General features: G+C 40.3%; 1 protein-coding gene across 29 annotated transcripts in view; it reads left to right on the forward strand.

The window, feature by feature from the left end:
* DAB2IP (DAB2 interacting protein) overlaps window positions 1-24,691 on the forward strand; it is an 898,952-nt gene that overhangs the window by 283,607 nt on the left and 590,654 nt on the right. For 4 of the 29 annotated variants that reach the window (XR_004540860.1, XM_033960809.1, XM_033960808.1 and 1 more), the window contains one exon: window positions 20,357-20,402. The exons of 19 other annotated variants lie outside the window; for them this stretch is intronic. Coding sequence is in view for 5 of the 10 variants with exons in the window: in XM_033960809.1 (XP_033816700.1) it covers window positions 20,357-20,402 (46 nt within the window). In the remaining 5 variants the exon portion in view is untranslated. Of the gene's footprint in view, window positions 1-231; window positions 552-20,356; window positions 20,403-24,691 lie in introns of those variants that run through there. 6 more of the 29 variants (XM_033960829.1, XM_033960836.1, XM_033960824.1 and 3 more) reach the window with 5 other exon arrangements.

A 24,691-nucleotide genomic window follows, 5' to 3' on the forward strand; every position in this document is an offset into this window, starting at 1 on the left:
ACAGAGAAGGGATGGCAGAGAAGAACAGAATATCTGTTCCAAGTCACTATAATCCCTTTTATAAACCATCTGTTAATTCTCCTGTAAAACCTCTGGTCAGGCAATCTGACACAGCAAGGGTTAAGGAAAGGGGTGGAGCTGACAGGCAGAAAGTGGTGAGAGCAGGAGTGAAAGTTACACAGCAGAATAAATCAAAGCCATCTGAGAACACTCACAAGCAATCAGGAACCTGGAGGGAGGAAGGTTCCTCACAGAACAGAGAACTGAAGGCTAGGAGCTCTCTCTTACTGCCTTCTGCTAAGAAACTCCCTGTCCCACAGCACTTCCATACTAATAAAACTTTGCTTTCCAAGCAGAGGCTAAGTGGAAGGGAAAAGCTCCATGAGCAGGGCTGGCCAAATGCTGCTTCAGAGGATAGCCTGTATCCAGCTTCAGAGAGTGAGGAATCTCTTATGGAGGTAGAGGGAGATATCTCTGAGGGAAATGAAATGGATTGCAGTCCTGAAGCCGTGAACTATATGTCTGAATTGCAGCATGAGTGAGTGAGTAAGGTACTGTGTGGGGGAAGGGAAAGAAAGTTTGTTCTATAACAATGGTCTAAAGTACTTAAAAGAAACATTTATGTCCTTAGGAGGGACTGTATAATGAATGAAAGTTTGATGTGTGAATGTGAGGATTGCCTAACTGTAGAAATTAAACCAGAATCCCTGTATGCAAGCAAAACATTGTGAGTGGGGGATGGGTAATGCTAACTAACCTTAAAAGGAGAAATAAAGCCCAGAGTGGATTCAGTGACCTGACATTGCACATCCCTGATAGTGGGAACTTTTGGGAGGGGAATTTTAGACCATTAAAACAAGGGTGGATGGTTCCCAACCCCTGCCCAGAAAAAAAGAGGGTAGCGGGGGTATTTATAATTCAGGGGGGTTAGGTGGGGAGAACTTCCTGAAGAAACAAGGCGTAATGCAATAATTGGGCCAAGCCTAAAGAGAGTGGAACTAAACTGTTGTATCTGGGTTCTTGAAACCAGAAGGCTGCCCAGAACTGTGCAAAGCTTGGCAGCAGAACTATGAGAAAGAGAAATCCCGGTTTAAAGGGAAATGTTTGGGGGTTTATTTTCCTTTCCTGATTGAAGCACGGACTTGCTATAAAAGATAATTTTTGTTTATGATAAATCTTTTCCAAGCCTCATCAGCCAGTGTGGCTGCCTTAGAACCAGTGCAATTGAACTGGATAATAAAACTTGGAACTAGCAACTATTGGTGGAAAGTTGTTTTTTTTTCTCTCTCTCTCTCTCTCTGCTGAGTTTATTCCAGAGTGGTCCTCCAAAGAGCGCTAATACTTGCACCTGGGACGGGAGCTGGGTTGCCAGTGCTAGGCTTACCCCGGCCTAATCACAATGCATATGGTTCCTACTATTCACTTTTTAGGCTACTATGCATAGATTGAGATCTCATCTAAGACAGATAGAGATGGTTTAACCCGTTTTTAATGCTAACAGTTTTTTCTTTCTTTATTGTGTTTTTAATATTTTTTCTTCTTTTATATGTATATAGTTCCTACCATTTACTTTTAGGCTACGAAACATAGATTGTGATCCCGTATGTTACAGACAGAGAATATCTATGTGTTGTGGTATGGTTTATTTTGTCTTTAATGTTAACAATTTTTTCCTTGATGTATTCTTGTACATCGCATTGAACCGAAAGGCATTTGTGCGGTATATAAATAAAAACTTGTTATATATGCCTTTTGAGTGGAGACCTTCCAATTTGCGTTTAATTTAGAGGCCAACTCTCCCTCCATCTCATTTTGTAAGCTAGGGAGTCCCACATGTGAGAATATGTTGCCTGCTTGTCCTAGGATAAAGCACATTTACTTACAATAACAGGTGTTATCCGGGGACAGCAGGCAGATATTCTCACATCCCACCCACCTCCCTTGGTTGGCTTCTTCACTTGGGCATAGAACTGATGACCTTGCAAGCTGGCGTTGGGCAGGAAGGCATGCACGGCATGGGCAGTCTTAAAACTTTCTAAAGCTTAAAGTGGCAGTACACTTTTACACTGTCCGTACCGAGCTATGTGGATGACGTCACAAACGCACTATCTGCCTGCTGTCCCCAAATAACGCCTGTTACGGTAAGTACCTGTGCTATCCTGAGATTCCTGACCTGTGAATTTAAGGAGGGTTCATACTTCGCAAAAGATATTTTGAAGTCAGGTATTTGTCATATGATTCAGGGCATTGCAGTTTTGCATGAATGAAGGAATCCTCTATAGTGACATAGTGGCTAACATTTGGTAAGTGAAAGAAGATTAAAGGAAGGTCTAAAGGTTTGACATGGAAACATCAAATAAACTGTTTTAGGTCGTAGTTATATGATTTGTAAAGATTCTTACTATATACTGCTGAAGAGATTTGAAGTAGATGAATCTGTAAAAAAAAAAATCAAAGATTAGATTAGAGAATTTTATAAGAGGCCTCCTTTGTTGGAAAACTAAAAAGGTGTATTATGTCTAATTTACAAAGACAACATAGGTGTCTAACATTGGTAAATATGGGTAAATATGGGTAAATATATCGATGGTGCCTCTTTTTTGCTGAATTGTGCTGAATCTTTCCTTTAATTCCATTCATAAATTTACCTCTTCATGCTCTCCTTCTAAATATCCTGCCTTTTTAGTGCCAAATTGGTCTGGGCATAATAGATGTCTGGTTGGTGTTCCAGTTTGATACCAAGCACATGTCCTTTGAAGTGGTGATTTGACATGACAATAAACTCTCAAGCAGCAAGTGATCCAGAGCAGGAGAGTTCATCCATGGCCTAGCATTTCATATTTATGGCAGCCATGCTTGTACACACAGTGAAACTGCAGCAGGAGAGCTGCTCTGAATATGTAGACGTCGGGCGTGATGGATTAATCTAATTTAAAACTCTCCAGAGCCGACTACTTGTTCTTCTAACTATGGTAGAACTAAATCTAAAGGCAGGTTATGAGAAGGCTTAGAGTTTATTTTATATTGTAATCCCTTCTATTTCCCCAAGGGTAGGAATATTTCTGTACCTTAACATTCCAAAACAAGGGATGATTTTGGCCAGATCAAATGCATTATTGTAAAGCTAGCATTTTCATATTTCATCTTTATACTTGGGGATCACAATTTAATGATGTGCTGATAGTGAAATGGGAATTTATTATCTAGCAGCTTTATCTGAACACAGTAAATATCCGAAATATTTAAGATACTGCTTTTATGATTGAAATGAAATATTTTGCAACAAGTCATTATAAACGTTGGTTTTTTTGATTAATGCTGCAGTAGTTTCAAGGTGATTAAAATCCTGGCTATTTAAAAAGTGATGTATGCTCTCATCAGCGAAGACAACACTAGTGAGTTTGGTAAGGAGGTATAATGAGTCTTTAGAGCTGTGGAGGAAATAGTATGACGTTCATTCTTCTCTACAATCCATTGAAAGCACATTCTGCTAATCAGGATCCTTTTCTCTTACTGGAGTGTTCTACATTCTTTGATTCTCCTCTGAGCTTCTTTCTATATCTTCCCTTGCCTCCCTTGTTTACCAGGCAATGTTTTCAGTGACCACAGTGGCTGCCTTTATTGGTAAACTCCATGAATTTGGAAATATGTATCTTAAGTTGTTATTACCTCTGCAGGGAAGCAGAGCCAGCATGGAAGGAAAACATTAAGATAAGGAAGCGAACTCTATAAATCTAGAGCTGTCTGAGCCTACATTTTGGCCACGGAGGTTTATTGCTCAATCCATTATCTCACAGGGAGGGAAGCATAATTTTTTAGCTAGGTGATGATAAGGTCTTTAACTTCCTTAATGAGAGTAGTGTATGTGATTAGTTGAATTACAGATTTCTAATTAGTACTGTTTTGTTATTGCATTATTGATGTATTTAACTTATTACTTTGAATAGAATCTGCTTTGGGTCATTTTTTGGTGCGAGTCAAGCACTTTATTCGAGGACAGTCAGGTACCATATTCTCATATATGGGGTGATGTCATGCACAGAGCCTGGTAAGAACAGTGCCAAAGTGTACTGTCACATTAAAAATCTTGAGACTGCCTGTACCGCACAAGTGCCTTTCCCGGCTCACAGGACCGTCAGTTCCTAGTTTTCTGTAGAGCAGAGAAGATATTCTTAGAGTTTCTCTAAGTGCACATATTTTGTACATTCATTTTGTTGTAAATTTTGTGCCTTCCTTTCATTTTTGTCATATTTCTCGGTTTTAAAAAAATTTCTATTTTTGTTTACTTTCTTGTTTTGGGCCTTTGGGCACTTTTCAACCTCCTCTCAGGTCAGGAGCATTGACTTGTTTTCAGTTCACTATCTACTCGACCTCCCTGAATCATTGAGTGCTTTGATCTCACATAGGCGGGATTTCCTTCCACATCTAAAGTGTTTAGCGGGTTCAAGCGGTGCACTGAATGCCACAGGACCATTTCAGGCAAGGATCCACATAACTGGTGTATCCAGTGTCTAATTCCTCAGCATCAGGATATTCCATGCACGCTCTGCTCTAAGTTGCAGAAGAGGTTACTTAAGGCCAGGAAATTGCAGTTTGAAACATTTTTTGGGTCAACTTTAACTGCATCGACTATGGCTGGAGACTCTGATGCTGATCATCAATATCAATCAACACCAGCACTGAGAACGTCAATGACACCTATATCAGGGGAACTTCATAAAAAGGCTAAAAACATAGACATTTTGCCCCCTCTGAACAGGCATCAGCATTGTCCCATGTGTTATCACCATCAAAGCACTTCAAGCGTCGATGCACTGATGCAAGATTGCCATTCTTACAATTGATGCCTCCTCTGAGGATTGCCTTGACATTGAAGTCCCCAACGCTTCAAAACCCGATGCAGACTGTGCCTACTATACCTTGCCAATATCAGTACCGACACCATCTCTGTACGATCAGCTCAGAGAGCTGTTATATAAAGAACTAACTAGGTTGCTGCAGTCATATTCAATGCAAAAGTTTGCTTCAATGAATTCAGTCTCAGCCTAGTCTGAGCACTGCCTTCAAACTCTATCGAGCTATCGATCTCAGGCACCATGAAAAAAGGTTGAGAAATTCTGACAATGCTGTCTACTATGAAGCAATCAAGATGCTGTCTAGTATGAAGCAATCAAAATCTGGTCCTGGGTGATACCTTGCAACATTTTCCTGAAAGCAGTTATATAGCTGGAAAATAGAATATCTGAGCAGACAAACTGAGCAGAATTCTATAGCCACATGAGTGGTCACTCAACTCCACAATCTTACATTGGATATTTACAGACTGGGGAACCCCAGAAGTGGACTTTTTTGCTTCCCTCTACAATCACAAACTTCCACTCTTCTGTTCCCAGTCTCTACATTCCCAATCATCTCCTTGAGTGGCAAACGAAGTTCCTTTATGCTTTCCCTCCAATTCCTCTACTTCGGAAAACTTTACCAAGAACAAACCACCATGATTTTCCATAGCACCTTGGTGGCTGCATCAACCATGGGTCCCTCTTCTACAACTTATCATTTGGGAACCCATCAAATATTTCCAACATTGCTGAAACAGAACGAGGGCTCTCTCCTTCATCCCAATCTATATTCATTAGCTCTCATAGTGTAGTATCTCTCTTACAACCATTGGAACCATCTTTGCAATATCTATACCAGTGTCAGCCATCATTGAAGCTTCTAGAAAGCCTTCTAAGCTGCGCTGTTATTATTTCAAGTGAACCCTTTCACAATCTGGTGTAATAACTCACTAGATCCAATCACCTGTCCTCTCCCATTGGGCTTAGATTATCTTCTACACCTCTCTGACTCTGGACTAAAAATTAATTTAGTCAGAGTTCATCTCAGTGCTTTCCATACTCAGCTAGACAAAAAACTATTGTCTGTACATCCTTTGGTTTTTGGATTCATGAAAGGCCTTCATATAATACCTTCAATCAAGCCTCCTCTGATGACTTGGGACCTTAATGTACTTTCCACTGTAATGAAGTCTCAATTTGAACCACTCTCAACATCATTCCTCAAGTATCTCACATGGAAAGTAGTATTCAACATACGTATCTCTCACATCTGCATGCTAAGTCAGTGAACTTCAAGTGCTTATGTCAGATCCACCTTATACCACTTTTTACCATGATAAGGAGTTCTTTGCACTCATCCCAAGTTCCTCCTGAAGGTCATCTCTGAAGTTCATCTGAACCAGTCTATAGTTCTTCCTGTCTTCTTTCCAAAACCACATTCTCACCCTGGTGAAGCTGCACTCCACACATTGGACTGTAAACAAGCTATTGCTTAATACTTGGATTGGACCAAGCCTCACAGAACTCCACACAGCTGTTCCTATCATTCGATCCAAATAGACTTGGAACTCCTTTCACCAAGAGAACCATCTCTACATGATTGTATCTCCTTTTGCTATGTGCAGGCTTGGCTGATGCTTGAAGGCCATGTCACAGCACATAAAATTCAAGCAATGGTGACATCAGTAGCTCATCTACGTTCCACTGCCATTGAAAGGATCTGTAAAGCAGCCACCTGCTTTACCTTCACATCCCACTATTGTTTGGAAAATCATTCCAGGTGGAATAGCCAGTTCAGCATATCAGTTCTACAAAATTTATTCGCTACTTAGATGCCAACTTCCCTCCAATCCTTTTGGTTTCGCCAGACTCATGGTAGTTATCAATAACCCTCTTCTCAAAGGCATGATACTGGCAGCTAGGGAGCCCACAAATGAGAATATGCTGCCTGCTTGTCCTTGGATAAAGCGATGCTACTTACCTGTAGCAGGCGTTATCTAAGGGCTGCAGGCAGATATTCTCACAATCCACCCACCTCCTCTAGTTGGCTTCTTTTACTGAACTGCTAGTCCTGCGAACTGGTGTTGGGTAGGAAGGTACTTGTTCATGTGTGGTATGGGCAGTCTCAAGATTTTTTAAAGTGACAATACACTTTTGCACTGTCTGTAATAGGCTCTATGAATGACGTCCTCCCACATGTGAGAATATCTGCCTGCTGCCCTTGGATAACACCTGCTACAGGTAACATCACTTTCTAAACCTAGAGTAGAATTGAACAGAAAGACAAAATGCTCCACAGTGCACATAAGAACATAAGAATTTTCTGCTGCTGGGTCAGACCAGTGGTCCATTGTGCCCATCAGTCTGCTCTCGCGGTGGTCCTCAGGTCAAAGACCAGTGCCCTGAGACCAGCCCTACCTGCATACGCTCCGGGGTTCTTTACCCTTAGATGTAATTTTCTTAAAGTGCAATGTGAATATATCAGCCAAGCAATGCTTGGAGCCAATAAAATATAAGAGAAACAGAATCCGATATGAGGAGATACTGTGTGAACTAAGTAAAGCTTGTCACATACCTGATGGCCCATGACTTCTCTTGGTGTCAAATTACAGCTTCTAGCAACCACCTCCTAATATAATAAGTTTGCAGTTGGTGCGGTTTGCTATGACAATATTATACAAAATACATGTAGATTATGTTAAGGTCTCCAACCAGTTCTTAAAGGAGCCCCCAACCAGCTTGGTTTTCACAATGAATATGCAAGAGATAATTGGTAATGCATGCAAATCTAAGCCATCTGTTGCACAGACATTCAATTCTAGAGTAGGTCCTTTTGATTTTATTTCAATCAGGTCACATGAAAATGTTCAGGATAAATCAATGTTTTTTTCTATGGCATCAAAAGCACAGTTTGGGCATGGAATTAATTCTATTTGTCTAATGTTAACATTAATAAATTAAAAAAACCCAAACAAACTTTACCTCGTATTTCAGGTTTCTGGTATTCATCAAGCTAAGCTTTCAAACTGGCCAGTTTATCAACCAGAGATGAACATCAAAGCTCGACACTAATCTGTTTTCTCTCTCATTGTCTCTTTTTTAAACCTGATTATTTGGAAAGTTTAGCTCTTTAAAAATGTGCAGCTGTTCAAAAATGCGTCATCAATTAATGCAGTAAAAAGACAAATGTCAAAGATTAATATCCATTTCTTGTAAATGAACAGAGCAAGGGAAGATAGCTTCTGAGGGAAAAGCTATTAATCTAACAGGATACAGAAGGAAACGCGTAACTGAAGAAATGGTTAAAAATTTATTATAATGTATGATGAGACAGTATGAGAAAGTGCTACTGTTTAAGTAATAATGGTTGATTTAGAGGGTGCTTATTAGTCAGAAATAAAACTAAAATGGTTTTGCATATGACTAATGATGCAGTACAGAAAGCAGTGGTGCCATTATAAGCCTTACAAGGTATTTTTAATTAAAATAATAATACCCAATAAACTCTAGTAAAATAGTTAACGAAAACTTTCAACAGCATCCTGCATTATATGATTTCTTTCGGTGATACGGTGCCCCCTGGTGAACAGATGATAAGGTTATTATTTGTCTTTTTGCTTTCCATATTAACAAGAAAATGAATCACTAAAAGCTAGGAAGACAGAATGCCTTCCTGAAGGCTTCAGTGTTTAAAAAAATCTACAAGCTTTGGAGTCTGCTAAAGTATGCTAGTTGAACAATGGGATCTCCCAGATTCTGGGAGCTTGCTTCTCTAGCCTTTGCCTTAAAAATGAGATATTTCAGCTCTTCCTATTTGTATTGAGAGGTTTTTAAGGTCATTTTTTTTTTGTGGGTCTAGTCTAGTGTGATCCTTTTAAAATGGAATGTTGCTACTCTTTGGGTTTGGCCAGGTACTAGTGACTTGGATTGGGCTTGATGGACCATTGGCCTGACCCAGTAAGGCTTTTCTTATGTTCTTATGACAGAAGCTGGAATGAGTGCTCATGATATTCTTATTTTCACATCTGCTACTGTCATAAAGACAGGCAACGTGGACATTTGCTAAGGAAGGGTCACACCACTTACTCTTCCCTTTCCTAATTGTTTGGCATCCATTTTACTTTTCAGAAACAGGAAGTTGCGGCAGAGGGAAAACTTTGGGGCAGCCGCCGGCAGCTTGTGAGAACAGCTGTTGTCAGGGCCCTTCTGTGCAGGAAAATTTTGGCTACTGGCAGAGCCGCACTCAAGTGGCTAAAGAGCTGCATGCGGCTCGCCGACCACTGCCCTAGGTATATGCACATTTGGGCTAGGGAACTATAGAAGCTTGGTTTTACTTGGGTTCAGGCAAAGTGTGTTCTTTTTAGTCCATTCTTGAACTGATGTTAGACAGGTAGTCGGTTTATTCAGGGCTGTGGGTAAGTGGCTGCACGTCATCCACATAGATATAGAACTGAGTGTGCATCAATCAAATCATCTCAGCTAGTGGCCTTAGGTAGATATTGAACAGAATAGGTGGCAGTAACCTGTAGGTCAGAATCCATGGTGCCCATGGTGTCAAACAGTATGGACTGTTGCCTACTAAGTAGGATCTGAACGAAACAAGTACTGCTCCATTGATACCTGTTTCTGCCAGTCATGCTAGCATAATTCATGATTCATAGTGTCAAAAGCTGCTGTGAAATCTAGTAGTACTATTACTGAGGCAAATCTTCTGTCTTGGTATTTGTGAAGATCATTTAATAAGACTATAAGGATCGTTTCTGTTCCATTACTGGATCTAGCCAGTTTCTCTCTTCTGGGCAATCACCAAGTTGAACAGACTGTTTATTCTATAGTTTTTCCTAGAAATGAGATGTTAGGTACTGGCTGGTAACTTTGAAGTTTTTCCTAGTCAAGATTTAGCAAAGGACACACCACTGCTCTTTTACTGTTGTTGGTAGTTGCCCATTAGAAAGAGAGGAGTTCACAATTTTTTTGGTGCCTTCAATGAGGTCCTGCTTCCCTATTTTTGATGAGCAGGGATCGAAGGAGAAGGCAGTTGGTTGAAGATCTCTTAGGATTTTATCAAGGCCTTCCTCTATTACTGGGATAAAGAGTTCCTTATGTCCATCTCAGGAGGGGGTGAGTTTGTGTGCTCCTGGTTAGCTGATTGGAGACTGGGTGAGATTGCCTGTAAATCTTAGCAGAGCCTTTTGATTTTGTTGGAGTCTTTAATATATGCAACTCATTTGTATACAAGGGGTATAAGAGTAAAGCTAGTGAATGCAAATATAAGCCATGCCTATTCATTGGACTTGATATTCAAAGCATTTATGCTCATAAATTTGCACTCAAAATTTAACTAAACCCTTAAAATTAGGAGCATAAGAAATGGGTGGCAACAGGGGCAGATTTAGGGAAAAATTTAGGAGCTTAGTGCAGACTTTTAGCACTAGGCTCATATAATTAATATTACAAATCTAGGCAAATGAATGGCAGGCTTAAATTTATAAGCATAACTTTCAAGCTCTTACATTAAGATGAATTTTCAGTTGAAAACATATGCTTCTAGGTTTGGCTAAAAAAATAGGGCACAAATTCAAGAGCACAAGGTACAAATTTAGGAGCTCAGATTTGTTTGACTATCAGGCTCGTTATGTCAATCCTGGACATCTGAGCTGTTGAGGGTGCTGTAGGGACTGGGTTGAGGACCACATTGCCTTGCATATGGAGATTTGTTTCATATATAGCAAAGATGCTGGCTTTTTAAACTAATAAACATACTATAAGAGTAGAGAAATAGTCTAGTTAGTGCAGTGGGCTAAGAACCTGGAGAACTGGGTCCAATTTACCATTTTGCTCCTTCTGATCCTGGCAAATTACTTAACCTTCCATAGCCCCAGGTACAAGAACATAAATTATGAGCATACTAAGAATAGAGAAAATACCTACATGTAATAAATGTAAACTGCTTTGGTTGTAACACAGAAAGGTGGTATATGAAATCCATGACCATACTTTAACATCTTCATCTGAAATAAAAATGGCTTAATGTTTTCTCAACAAGCAAAAGAGAACAGACTACAGAATCCTAATGCTGTCAGAGATAGTTGAGCAACACAAATTTGGATGTTAACTTAGCAAGAAAAATTGCAGCTGTCAGCTTCCTACAATCCGTGAAACTCAGAACCTTCACAAAGCAGGATAACACTTGAATGTGTTCCAACTGCATCAGAATGGCAAGGAAGGGAGAGGTGACTGCAAAGCCAGCAGAGCTAACAAGACAGACAGAGCGGGAAGTGTCACTGCAGGAGGCAGTGCAGCCAGTCAAAAAAGTTAAGACAGGAAAAGCTGAAGCACTGGTGCTGAAATAACAACATGATTTAAGGAGTTGGCAAAAATGGAAGCTAAAGAATAAAACAGATTCATCATGTAAGTGCTTATTACGAAAAGAGACAAATGCATTCTTTAATATGAAGAATAAGTTCATACACATCTGTTTGGGTGACATTAGGAAATTTTGACCTCAAAATGACAAGTTTCACCCACCCCCACCCCCATAGGGGTAAGGGAGGAATGGGGGAAAGGGATTTTAGATTTAGCTTTCAGCTTTTTCTTTAGTAGCTAAAGGTGAGTTAAATTCAGGTATGGTAAGTAATTTCTTATTCCTGGAGGGTTCACACAGTGGCGTAGTAAAGGGGACAGGGTCCGTCCTGGGCTTTGACACGCAGCTCCTGATTGGCGAGGTCCGACTTTAATACAGGAAGAGGCGGTCAGAGCATACAGCGAGTGGTTTCCTTCACCATCTGCCTTTACACCGGTCAAATGGGGGTTTAACATACAATAAGATACCACATATAACCATCTCATATGACAATGGAATTGCAGAATCAAGTATTACATTGATTTGTCCCCATATCGATTTCCAGAAGCTGAGTATCAGAGGACAAAAAAACAGCAGATGATCTAATGTCCCAATATCTGTATGACAACGCCAGCATCTATTAGATCTGGAACCATCTATTTTTTGTAAACGCACAGGGGTCCAAAAGCTTCTATGTAACAGAAAAAAACAGGTTTGTCTCATAGACACTGACATTGTACATTTTATCCTCCAAGTCCAGATTCATGGCCATTGAGCTGCAGAAATATGCGGCTTGATCTCAATGCTCCAAATGTCTTTAAGACTCGTCTTTGGTTTTTTATTCAATAAGTCAGATATTAATTTATACCACTGGGAGGCCTGATGCCCCAGGGAATCTGTCTGAAAACATAGGATCTGCAGGCTATAATAATTTTTGAAATTTCTCCATTCAGGGAACCCTTTCTGAATTGCTTGCTTCAATTGCAACCATTTATATAAATTTGAGTCTTAGAAATACCAAAGGATTGTTGCAATTGTGAAAACTCAAGCAATTTCCCATGAGATACAACATCATCTAAAGCACAGGTGTCAAAGTCGGTCCTCGAGGGCCAGAATCCAGTCGGGTTTTCAGGATTTCCCCAATGAATCTGCATGAGATCTATTTGCATGCACTGCTTTCAATGCATATTCATTGGGGAAATCCTGAAAACCCGACTGGATTCCGGCCCTCGAGGAGGGACTTTGACACCCCTGATCTAAAGTAATAACACCTGCTTGCATCCAATGCTTTGCAGACAATCTTTGTCCTGCCAATTTGAATCTTGGCATTTACCCATAATGATTGACATGTAGATTTCTCTATTTGAATATCAGATAGATTATTAATATATTTTAGAGTTTTCCATGTATCCATTAAAATAATATTATTCTTAACATAGGTTGGTAACTTAATACTCAATACATTCAACAATCTCAATGGGGACATCAATTGCCATTCTAAATACATTCTTGAAATCCTAGAAATCTGATTAAGCGGTATAAAATTTTTTTTTTAAATTATTTATTTATAAATTTCCACTTTTACAAATCAAGTAAACACTTGTACAGAAAGTTGGTTAGACAGAACAATTCTCGCAAGGTATAAATCTTATGCCTTGATAGTCCTTAAAAGGAAATAAAATTAAAAGGACATTAATAATTTCAACTAACATAGCTCAAGTCCTCAACTTAAGATCCAAGAATTCTTATAAGTGAGAAAAAAAGGTAAATTATAATTAATTAAGAAATATGCTAAACGTTGTGCTGAGGTAGGAGATACTTATTAAACTTCTTGAGCACTTGTTGTTGTTCCGCCATCTATTCGGGACATAGCCAAGAAAGCTGTTAATTGATGAGGTTCAAAAAAAACATATTTAACTGAACGGTGGCATATAATACACTTACAAGGGTATCTCAAAAACATATTTAACTGAACGGTGGCATATAATACACTTACAAGGGTATCTCAGGTAAAAAGTCGCCCCTAACAAAGTGACCCCTGGTCTCAAAAGAAGAAATTATTGACGTCATTTTTGTGTCTCTCTTGAAAGATCAGGGTACATTTGAACTTTTAGTCCTAGGAACTCTTTTTGTTTATTTTTAAAGAAAAGCCTCAATAACCATCCTTTATCAATCGAAAGAGCTACAGTTAATATCAATGTGGACGGTGTTACCATATCCTTATCAGACGTCTCCAAAATTTCTGATGCATTTAACACTGCTTGATCAGATTTTTTCTTTAAATGAGGCCCATTTTTATTTGGGAGGTAATAAACTTGAGAGAACGGAGGTAGTGTCTCTTCAGAAACTTGTAAAGCTTCCACCAGGTATCTCCTAAGCATTTCCCTAGGAGTTACCATTGTCATTCTTGGAAAGTTAATAAGTCTCAAATTATTATTTCTTGAAGCATTCTCAAGCACTTCCAATTTCTTTCTGAGATTTACATTGCCTTAATTAGGGCCTCTTGCAATTGTTTCACTGCTATAACATCTTGGTCAAGCTTTTGAACTAAAGTTTTTGAAGCAGTCTGATCTTCTTTTATATCTTTATGCTCCTTCGTATGTTGAATTAACTTATTCTCTACATAATGGAAATTGGGGCTAATAGTTTTAGCAAAGTTAGCCACTAAATCCCATAATGATTCCAGAGTCACCTGAGTGGGCTTCTTCCATATAGGAAATTTTTGTTGAGTGTAAAAATGCTCACCCTGAAGAAGAGTTCCTTGGCTTTGCTCCGTCTGGTTTATTTCACCACCGCTTGCTGACAGCCTCCAAATCTTCTGCAGAATTCCCCTGTACAGGGAGTTCTGCCTCCATGCTCTCCACTATGCTGTAACCTGCCTCGGGAGAAAGGACCACCCCCAGCTCCGGGGTTGCCTCACTCCCTGGAGAGCTAGTGATTCATGGCTGCGGGGGTGGGGCTCAAGGTGGTATCTGGCCCAGGAGGTGCAGAGTTGGTCTCGCTTAACCCCCATGCCCTCAGCGGGCTGGCTCCAGACATCGGATTTGTAACTCCCTGCATCTGCCGCAAAAGATCTTCAATGTTGCCGAGAGTTGGCACAACAGAACGCTGCGAGGCACCAGAAGTGCTCTTGCCTCTCCTCTTCGGCATAGTGCAGAAATTGGGTTGCAAAAATCTCCACAAAGGGAATAAACAAGAAGAAGATCCGAGGAGAAAGGTGCGTACTTCTCAGCACGTCTTAGCAGTGGCCATCTTGGATCATAAAAATATTTTAATAAACTTGAAAATGTTAATTATCATTTATATTTGGGGTTTTTTCAAAGATGTCAAGGCAGATGATTTTAAAATATGCAATGTCACCTCAGTAACTATAGAAAAATAGACAAATATAGTGCAAAATATAGACAGCAGATATAAATTCTCAAAACTGACACATTTTGATCACTAAATTGAAAATAAAATCATTTTTCCTACCTTTGCTGTCTGGTGATTTCATGAGTCTTTGGTTGTGTTTCCTTCTGACTGCATCTTTTCTTTCATTTCTTTCTTTCTGCACTCAGGCCCAACAATTGTCCCTTTCTATTCCCTCCCTCCCTCCTTCCTATGTCCTTAGTGTCCCCAGTGCCTCCTTTCCATGTCCTTAGTGCCACCAGTGCCTCCTTCCTATGTCCTTAGCGCCTCCTTCCCATGTCTTTAGTGCCCCCAGTGCCTCCTTCCCATATCCTTAGTGCCCCCAGTGCCTCCTTCCCATATCCTTAGTGCCCCCAGTGCCTCCTTACTATGTCCTTAGTGCCCCTCCCTTGCCAAAGCCAGCCTGTCTGCCTGCCTCCCCTTCACTGCCTTCCTGCCGCGCTGAATATGAGAAAGCTGAGCTGCAGGACTCCTGCCTGTCTGTCTGCCTCCCTCCCTCCGAAGCCTACCAGAGTCTTCTGCTCCCTTCCCCCCCGATCCATTTGACACCACCCGCTGCTACTTCCTGCCCTTGCTGCAACCGCAGGAAAGGCAAGTCCAGGCGCCAGCCCAGAAGCCTTCTCCCCGACGTCAATTCTGACATCAGAGAGGAAGTTCCGGGCCAGCCAGGCAGCGATTGGCTGGCCCGGAACTTCCTCTCTGATGTCATAATTGACAGCAGGGCCAGCGCCTGGACTTGCCTTTCCAGCTGTTGTTGCAGTGGCTGGCGGATAAGCAGGGAGATTACCATTCTCCCGCAATCGCCTGTCCCGTTGTCCCCACACACAGCTTTGGGACGCCGTCACTAAAAACAGGACATTTCGGCATCCTGAAGCTGTGTGTGGGGACAACAGGACAGGGGATCAGAAAAAGGGACAGTCATGTTCAAAACGGGACATATGGTCACCTTATGTTTCCATGAAGGCAGGACCCAACAGAGAAGAAGGCCCGAAGCTGGCAACAGCAGCAAATTGTGAATGCTGCTGCTGCTTGAAGAAGTTCATGACGCCAGGCCTTGGAGCACCCGCTTAGGGGCTGCACTGCTGACCAGGGACAGGGTGACAGAAGGAGGAAAGGAAGCAGAGGGGGAAAGAATTGCTGCACCCAACTGGAGGGAAAGGAAAGAATGAAAGGAGATGCCAGGGCATGGAGGGAAGAGAGGGAGGGAGGAAGAAATGCCAGGGCATGGAGGAAGAGAGGGAGGGCGATATGCCAAGACATGGAGGGAAGGAGGAAGGTATGCCAGACCAATGGAAAAGGAAGGAGATGTCCAAGCATAGAAGGGGAGGGGAGATGAAAGGAGAGAAATGCCAGGGAATCAGAGAAGGGAAAGAAACAGATGCCAGACCATGGGGTGAGAAGGAAAGGAGAAGAGAGAGATGCCAGAGCATAGGGGAGGGGGTGGTGACAGAGAAAAATGGAGAGGTGGCAGAGCTGAAATGAATCATGTACAAAGGAGAGAAGGGGCACAAGATAGACAGTTTATGGAAGGAGCATAGAAAGAAGGAAGATGATAAGGTAGGAGCCAAGATGGTGGATGGACTGTAGGGCTGAGTGCTTCGCTGCAGAGTGCTCGTCTATTATTGTCTCTTTCCTACTATAACAACTGACCTGCAGTAATGCTGAAGCGGAGGGGCCATAGCGCCGTTGAAGCCTCATGGCGTTTGGGCCCAGCTGGTCTCGGCAGTATAGATGAACTTCTGCGCCATATGCAGGATATCACGGGGGCATCGGCACGCCCGCAGGAGACGCATCGCGGCGAGACTGAGGCGTTCTCCATGGGCCTGGAAACCACCCTGAGCCCCTACGCCAGAGTGCCTCCTCCTCCTCCTCAGATCGCCAGCTCCCCGCAGGTGGAGGAACCATCGGAAGACGGTGAGGGACTCTCTCCGGAGGCTGTTGGGAGCAAAGAGGGGAGCATGGAGTTGGATCCCCTGCTTTTACAGGGGATTCTGTTGGAACCTGAGGATTTGTCATCGCTGCGATCTGCCCGTGAGCAGGAGAGCCACAGTCAGGAGGGAACACCAGTTGGTGAGTTTTGCTCTTAAAGAACCTCTTTTTACATTAAAGAAACCCCAAGAGATAACTCTTGAGGCAATTTGGGACCTCGTAGCAGATCTAGCTAAATCAATTAAGCCCCAACTGTCTCAGCTGGAGCATAAGATTCATATCCAAGAAAATGAAATTAAGAATATTAAAGCTGACTTGCAAGATTTAAAAAACTCAACACTGAACTCTTCCCAGGAAATGAAAATTTCTAAACAAATTACTGAAACACTGGTGAGAGATAATATTAATGTAAGGAGAAAATTGGAGTCTCTAGAAAAAACTTTTCCCGTAATAACAATCTTAGATTAATTAATTTTCCCAGGGTTGCGGCTGTAACTCCTAGAGACATGTTAAAACGTTACTTGAAGGAAGTGTTAGAAATCACTGAGGAACTACTCCTGCCATTCACTCGAGTGTGTTAATTACCTATTAAAAGGGAAGAAAAAGTAAAGGAAGATGATCAACAATTGCTTAATATTTCTACGGTCTTGGAGCTTTCGGATTGAGAAGTAGCAACACCAGCAACACTTCTTCTTACAGTTGCCTTAGCACCTCATAAGAATTGGTTATTGAGACTTTTCTTTACAAATAAACAGAAAGAATTTCTTGGGTATAAGATACAAATGTTTCCCGATCTGTCACGAGATACACAAAAACATGAATTTTTGTTGTTAAAGACAGGAATTATTGCTCTTGGGGCGACCTTTTTTCTTCGCCACCCATGTAAATGTGTGATATTGCATCAAATGCAAAAATATGTATTCTTTGATCCTAGCCAACTTACAACCTTCTTGTCAATGGCTTCCCTGAAAAAAGGAGGGGAAATATGAGCACTTTTTGATTGTTTGATCTCCTTTCTCAGCCTATACAATCTTTAGTCTTTAGTTCTTTATTTTGTAATTTCATATTATACATTCTCGCTGATTCTATATCTTGGTTTCTTTATCTTTGAGGACGAGTTAAAGTTAAGCTATACATATGCTTTGTTAAGATAGCAGATAATAATCTGTTTTGTATTATATTGCGTATTATATTTTATTTTCTGCTTAACTTTACCTTTCAGTACAAGTGGATACTTGATATGTTATTGAGAAATGATAAATAATAAAAAAAAAAAGAAGGAAGATGTCATATGGAACGGGGAGAGGGCGGACAGTGGATGGCAGGGGCAGAGAGAGAGGGAAGATATGGAAGGGGCTGATGCTGCATGGAAGACAGAGAGAGGACAGATGCTGGCTAGAAAGAAGTGAGTGAAGACAAGATAAAAGCAGAAACGACAAAAGGTAGAAAAATTTTTTTGTCAATAAATAAAATTATTATTATTGATATATGGTCTTATTTAATGTTAGTAGCTAGTTTAAACCGACTCCTAAAAACATGGTTCTTGAAAATAAATTTGGCACTCAAAAGAAATCTTAATCGTTGTACTGCTGATCTTTGGCTCTTTTGACTAATGAATTTGCCTACCACTAACCTAGGGTTACCAGATGTCTGGATTTACCTGGACATGTCCTCTTTTTAGAGGATTGTTCATGTGTCCAGATGGGTTTGGAAAAGTGTTGAGCTTGAGGCCGCATCTGGAGGTCCTCTGCGCATATGATGTGGTCATACGCATGCATGTGACATCATTGCATCACATCCATGCATGCTCAGATACCCTCCAGATGCGGCTGTGAAGAGACGGGGTTTGTGTGGTGCTGCGATTGGGGGGTGGAAAAGGGTGGGGCTGTAGGTGGAATGGGCAGGGCCAGGGGTGGAAAGGGGCGGGGCCACACCTCATCCTTTTTTTGTACAAAATAATCTGGCAACTCTACATATACCTTACATCAAAATCTCTCTTAGGAAACACAGACTTCCCCTCAAATCACAGGTCCTTAGAATACTAGATTTAACTCTTTATCTGAACCTCCAAATCCAAGCAACATTCAAGAGCTGCTTCTATCATCTACACTGCCTCTCTTCTTACATTACAGTTGTGCATGCCATGATAACATCAAGACTAGATTACCGTAATGCACTCTACACTTGTCTGACTATAAAGGATCTGCATCAGCTCTAACTGATTCAGAAGTCTAATAGAAGGTGACCATGTCACACTATTTTTGAAAAAACTTCACTGGCTATCAGTAGAATACAGGGCTAAATTAAAAAAATCTATGTTTGAATTTCAAGGTCCTTAAAAGGGCATTAAAAACTTTATTTTCAAAGATGCATTCGAGCAAAGAATAACACCATATTTCTGGTTTTGATCCAGTAAATGTTCTTGACCCTGATACATTGCCCATGTTTTCATCTGATTCTATAATCCTTTCCTACTTTTCCCTCTTGTGTTTTCCTTTTAATGTTTACTTTTCTGAATTTATTATAGTTCTACCCTATCCCTAGTGCATTTATGAGTCTGTCATTGTCCATGTCTTATGTTTTAAATATGTTTTTAAGATTATAATTATATTCCCATTTTTTATGTACATTGCTTAGAATCTATGATAAGCATTCAATCAAAAATTGTAATAAACTTGAAATGACCCAAAACACTTGAAGAACAGGATCTCTCTCTCCAAGCTCTCTAAGTATCCCTAACCACACCTTCTCCAAAGATGTGATACCCACCAGTGGGCTTTTTCTGGAGTATCCGCCACATTTTGGAATGCACTTCCTGAAAGGCTTCGCTTAACACAAGACTATCTTTACTTTAGGAAGCAGGTGAAAGCTTGGCTATTCAACCAGGCCTTTAATGGAAGAAACATAGAAACATGATGGCAGAAAAAGGCCAAATAGCCCATCTAGTCTGCCCATCCACAGTAACCGCCAGCAGCACATATTATAACGGGATAGTTTATCTATTCCTACCTTAGCTAAGATAATGTTCAAGCACCATTTTGACCTCATATGCAACTTTCTTTAACCCCTACCCTTTACAAAATCGCAATAGCGGTTTTTAGCGCAGGCCAGCGCGCTGAATGCTTTGCACTGCTCCTGTCGCTCCTGGAATTCCTATACATGTCGGGAGCAGCGCATTCAGTACGCTGGCCTGCGCTAAAAAAATGCTATTGTGGTTTGTAAAAGGGGTAAATTAGTTCCCTTATATTGTTTCTTCAGTTACTGTCTTAGTTACTGCCTATATGTTCCATCTATGCTTACATCCTGTTTATTAAAACTAGTCCCCTTATTTTCTTACTTCTGTTACTCTGTCCTATTTATCTGTATGTTCCATCTGTGCTTACACCCTATGTTGTCTATTAAAATGTTTTATTGTGCACTGTGTTGACAATTTAATGTGGCATACTATGCCATTATATTGTAATTTGAATATTTTTACTGCTGTAATTGTCTAGTACCTATGTTTGACTTATTTTTTTGCTGCATACCTTGAGTGAATTTCTTGAAAAAAGCTGTAAATAAATCCTAATAAATAATACAATAAAATAAAACAAAATAGCAACAGAAATTAACTCAGTGGATTCTGAGGATTAGGGCCCAGTCCCTACAGATTAAGGCTCAGATCTTGTTTGCTAATCTCACTCAGAATTATAATCAAGTTCTCACTTTAACTTTTTTTCAATTACTTGACCCTGGTTATTTAATTGAAAATGCTATACTTTACCAATCAGTAACTGCATAACATTTGAAAATGAGTAATTGTACAATGTATTTTTAATAGCGTTCGCTATTTTAGGTTTTGGATACATGTACAGCCTTTGGAATTCGGAGCACTTTCAGATGTAGGTAATTATTTATTGTGTTTCATTATTAATAATTCCTATTCTAGGAATGCACTGTAGATGGACATAATTTGAAATCACAAATGCAGAAGACTGCACTTTAGCAGAAAGGGAATGTATGTGGCATTTTTTTCTTTAACAGGTTGTATTTTATCTGTAAAGGCAAAATACATTTAACAGCTTTAATAGAAGTAACTGGGACCAATTGAACATATCACTTTTCCACATAATCCCCATGCAAGATGACACATTTCTTGTATCGTTCAACTAGCTTCTGCATTCCTGCAGAGAAATTTTTCAGTTGCTCCCGAGCCAGGTGAGCACCGCTTTCTTTACTCCATCATGCTTTGTCTTTTGCTCTCTTGGTCGCAGAAATGCACCCATGTCTCGTCGCTGGTGACAGTTCTTTCCTCATGCTGTTGCTTGTGTAGATCAGTAAGCTGTTTGGAAACCCGTATCCCAAGACATCATGCATTATGGCAAATGCATAGCCATAGCTGATATCCAAATATGCAGCCAATTGAGATATCGCTATCTGTCGGTCTTCTCTAATCAAGACATCTACCCTGTGAATGTGCTTTTGTGTGTGCAATGTTGATGGGTGACCAGAACAACCTTCGTTGGTTACACCTGTTCTTCACACTTTAAACCTTTTTACCCACTCATAAACCTTCCATTGATTCAGAAAAGAGCGACATGATTGATAAAAGGTATGGAAAACCTTTCATATGCTGAAAGATTAGAGAAACTGGGGCTCTCTTCCCTAAAGAAGCGGAGACTTAGAGGGGACATGATGGAGACTTACAAGATCATGAAGGGCATGGAGAAAGTGGAGAGGGACAGATTCTTCAAATGTTCGAAAACTACAAGAACGAGAGGGCATTCGGAAAAATTAAGAGGGGACATGTTTTCAGTTATGGCCCCTCATTCATGGAATCTCTTACCTCAATACATCAGGGATTTAAAAGATTTAATTCCATTTAAAAAACCCTAAAATCATTTCTCTTTAAAGATGCTTATGATTCCTAACACATTACTCTTCGTTTTTTATTTAAGCAGCTAAAATTACCCCCCCTTTTCGTCTTTCCCTTATATGTTTTTCCTTCTCTTCTATCTAAACATTGTAACTTTTTCCCCTTTTACCCTCACAATTCTTGTAAGTTTTAACTCAGAACAAAATTATTTTATATGTATGTATTTTGTTTGTTAAGTTTTAGCCTAAAACATTGGTTATTTTATATGTCAGCACCTATATTTTATTTGTATATTTTTTATGATTGTACATCGCCTAGCAATTTTAAATAGGCGATTCATTAAGAACAAATAAACTTGAACTTGAACTTAGATTCAGAACCAATGCTAGGAAGTTCTTCTTCACCCAAAGGGTGGTGGACACCTGGAATGCGCTTCCAGAGGGTGTGATAGGACAGAATACAGTTTTGGGGTTCAAGAAGGGATTAGATAATTTCCTGAAGGAAAAGGGGATAGATAGAGGATTACTATACAGGTCCTGGACCTGATGGGCCGCCGCGTGAGCGGACTGCTGTGCGTGATGGACCTCTGCTCTGACACAGCAGAGGCACTGCTTATGTTCATGAAGTCAATATCCGATGATGAATTTCCACAGGTTTCTCTATGTCTGCCCAAAGAAAGCACACTACCGCACGTTGTTCTTCGATGGTGCAATTTTGCAATGGAGTGTCCATGTTTCTGACCTTGTGGATGCCACATTACTAAAGGCCGAGTGCTGCACTGTGCATGGATGAACTATCCAACAGGCAATGTACAAGTACATATGTTGCATTTCACTAGCTGTGTTCTCGTTATCGCATATCTATTTTTGATGTGCCCTGATATTTATGATCTCTTGTGATTATTGTCTATCTCATTCATGGCTAGACATTCTAATCCAACCATCACAGGCTCAGATATTTCTATTTTTAAAGTTGTTTTGGGGTTTTGTTTTTTTTCATTTTTGCTTTTATTCATCTGCCATCTGTTTTCCGGAACAGATAAATCATGAATCAATAGGGGCTCTTCTTTTCCCAGTGTTTCATCTCTTCCTCCAGCATTAGAGAACTTTGCTGACAGGGTCTTTTGCTATAACGAACATCTGTGCTATGAAGCAGCAAAACACAAATGTCACTTTATGAAGCTCCAAACTCATCTTTTATTTAAAGTCACTGAAAACTTTGAGACTTGATTAATGAACATCTTACTAGAGAGGGCATCCATAAAAAAAATGCTGAGGAAAAGCAAGCAGTTTGGCCCTGAACTATGCTAGGTGGAACTTATGCCATTCCTGGTACACACAAACATATACATACACTGCAGCAAAATCAAGAGTTTTATTTTTCAAAGCTTAGGCAATGAGCCAAATGGGAAACAGATACTTTTTTTTTTAAGTGTGAATTTTTAAAATCCATAGCATTGCATAAATTAGGAAAAAATGTTTGTGATGATGCCTGAGAGAATTGTGCAGCTTGATCTAATATTTCAGAAATTGTTTTGCGCTATAGAAGTTATGATTTCCTTTTATCAAGCTGCATCAGGGTTTTTATTGCAGGCTGCTGCGGTAAAATCTCAGACGCTCATAAAATTCCTATGAGCGTCATAGCTTTTACCGCAGCCCCGGCAATAAAACCCTTACATGACTTGATAAAAGGGGCCTATGTTTATGTTTATTAAAATTTCTTGATATCTTACTAACTCCAAAAAGGTTATAGCGGCTTTCAGCATAATAATAAAATTAAATAAATAAAAAGGGATTCCATTTTGTAATAGGACAGAATAAGAACTAATCAGTCATTAAAGACACATTCGTATCCATACATTTGGTACATTCATAAAAATTGTCATACCCTGTGTGCCATAACCAGGCAACCAATTCACTTGCCATTTAGATCAGTGGTTCCCAACCCTGTCCTGGAGGACTACCAGCCAGTCGGGTTTTTGGGATATCCCTAATGAATATGCATGAGAGAGATTTGCATATAATGGAGGTGACAGGCATGCAAATCTGCTCCATGCATATTCATTAGAGCTATCCCAAAAACCTGACTGGCTGGTGGTCCTCCAGGACAGGGTTGGGAACTACTGATCTAGATCTTTAAGACGGGGATGTTAGTCTTTCACCACCAAACTTCATTGGATAGCAATAGCTAAGGGCTTCACTACTAAGGTGTGGTAATGTTTGGTAGTTACTGCAAAATAATTGTCACAGTTAATACCTAAGAATTGTAAAACCTCTTATTATTTTCTGGGAACATCCCCAGCATTTTGTTAGTTAACAAATACAGAGAACATTCTGCTACTGTGCATTAACTATGCAGCAGATAATGGGATTGCAATTAGCTACTTCTCTTCAAACTGCTGTTCCTTCCCATTCCATGCCTCTTTTCCCATTAGACTTTTAGGGCTCCTTTTACAAAGGTGTGTTAGGGCCTTAATGCGCAGAATAGCGTGTGCTAAATTGCCGCGCACGCTAGACCTTAATGTCAGCATTAGTCAATCAGGTAAACAGCTAGTGGAGCTTAGTAAATAGGCCCTGAACTCAAAAAAAGGAAAAAGGTTCTGAAGTACAGGGAGCCCTGTACAATTCATTTAATTTACAGGGACAGACGGAGAAAACAAAATCACCAAGATTCCCTAAATCTGATGTCATTTTTGGGGAGGTAAGGATACTGAAAGCTGTTGGGAAGTGCCCTGAGTATTATAGAATGGGTGAAGGTAAAACAATTTTATTACTCTTTCAAAAAGTACAAAGTCTAGGGGACAGTCAATGAAATTACACAGAAATGCTTTTAAAACAAATAGGAAATATTTTTTCACTCAATGAATAAGGGGTGGAGAAACTCTCACATTGCATTCCCTTCCTCTTCCCCATGGCTGTTTGCCACCGCACTGAAGTAAGTCTCACCAAACGCAGCAGTTCCAGGAGCTCCTTCTAACGCATCCCAACATGGTGCCATCTTGGATTCCCACACCTGCCAAATGGAGGGTATAGGTCTTGACCTTTGTTGGAAACAAGATATTGAACTAGATGGACTATTGGCAATGGCGTACCTAGCATATGTGACACCTGGAACCCATCATTTTTTGACACCCCCCATCTATATGAAAAATATGATTTTTAGTATCAATCAACATATCGCACAACAAGTGTACCTAGGAAAAAGCAGCATCTTAAACACTGCAGTAAGCACTAGAACACCAACACATACATTGTAAAACTAAACAAGCCAGATCCTGCACAGTCAATTGATCCTGTGCAGTCGATGCTATGTCTC

Source organism: Geotrypetes seraphini, chromosome 10 (assembly GCF_902459505.1).
Source record: "Geotrypetes seraphini chromosome 10, aGeoSer1.1, whole genome shotgun sequence".
In the NCBI taxonomy this organism is placed as follows: domain Eukaryota; kingdom Metazoa; phylum Chordata; class Amphibia; order Gymnophiona; family Dermophiidae; genus Geotrypetes; species Geotrypetes seraphini.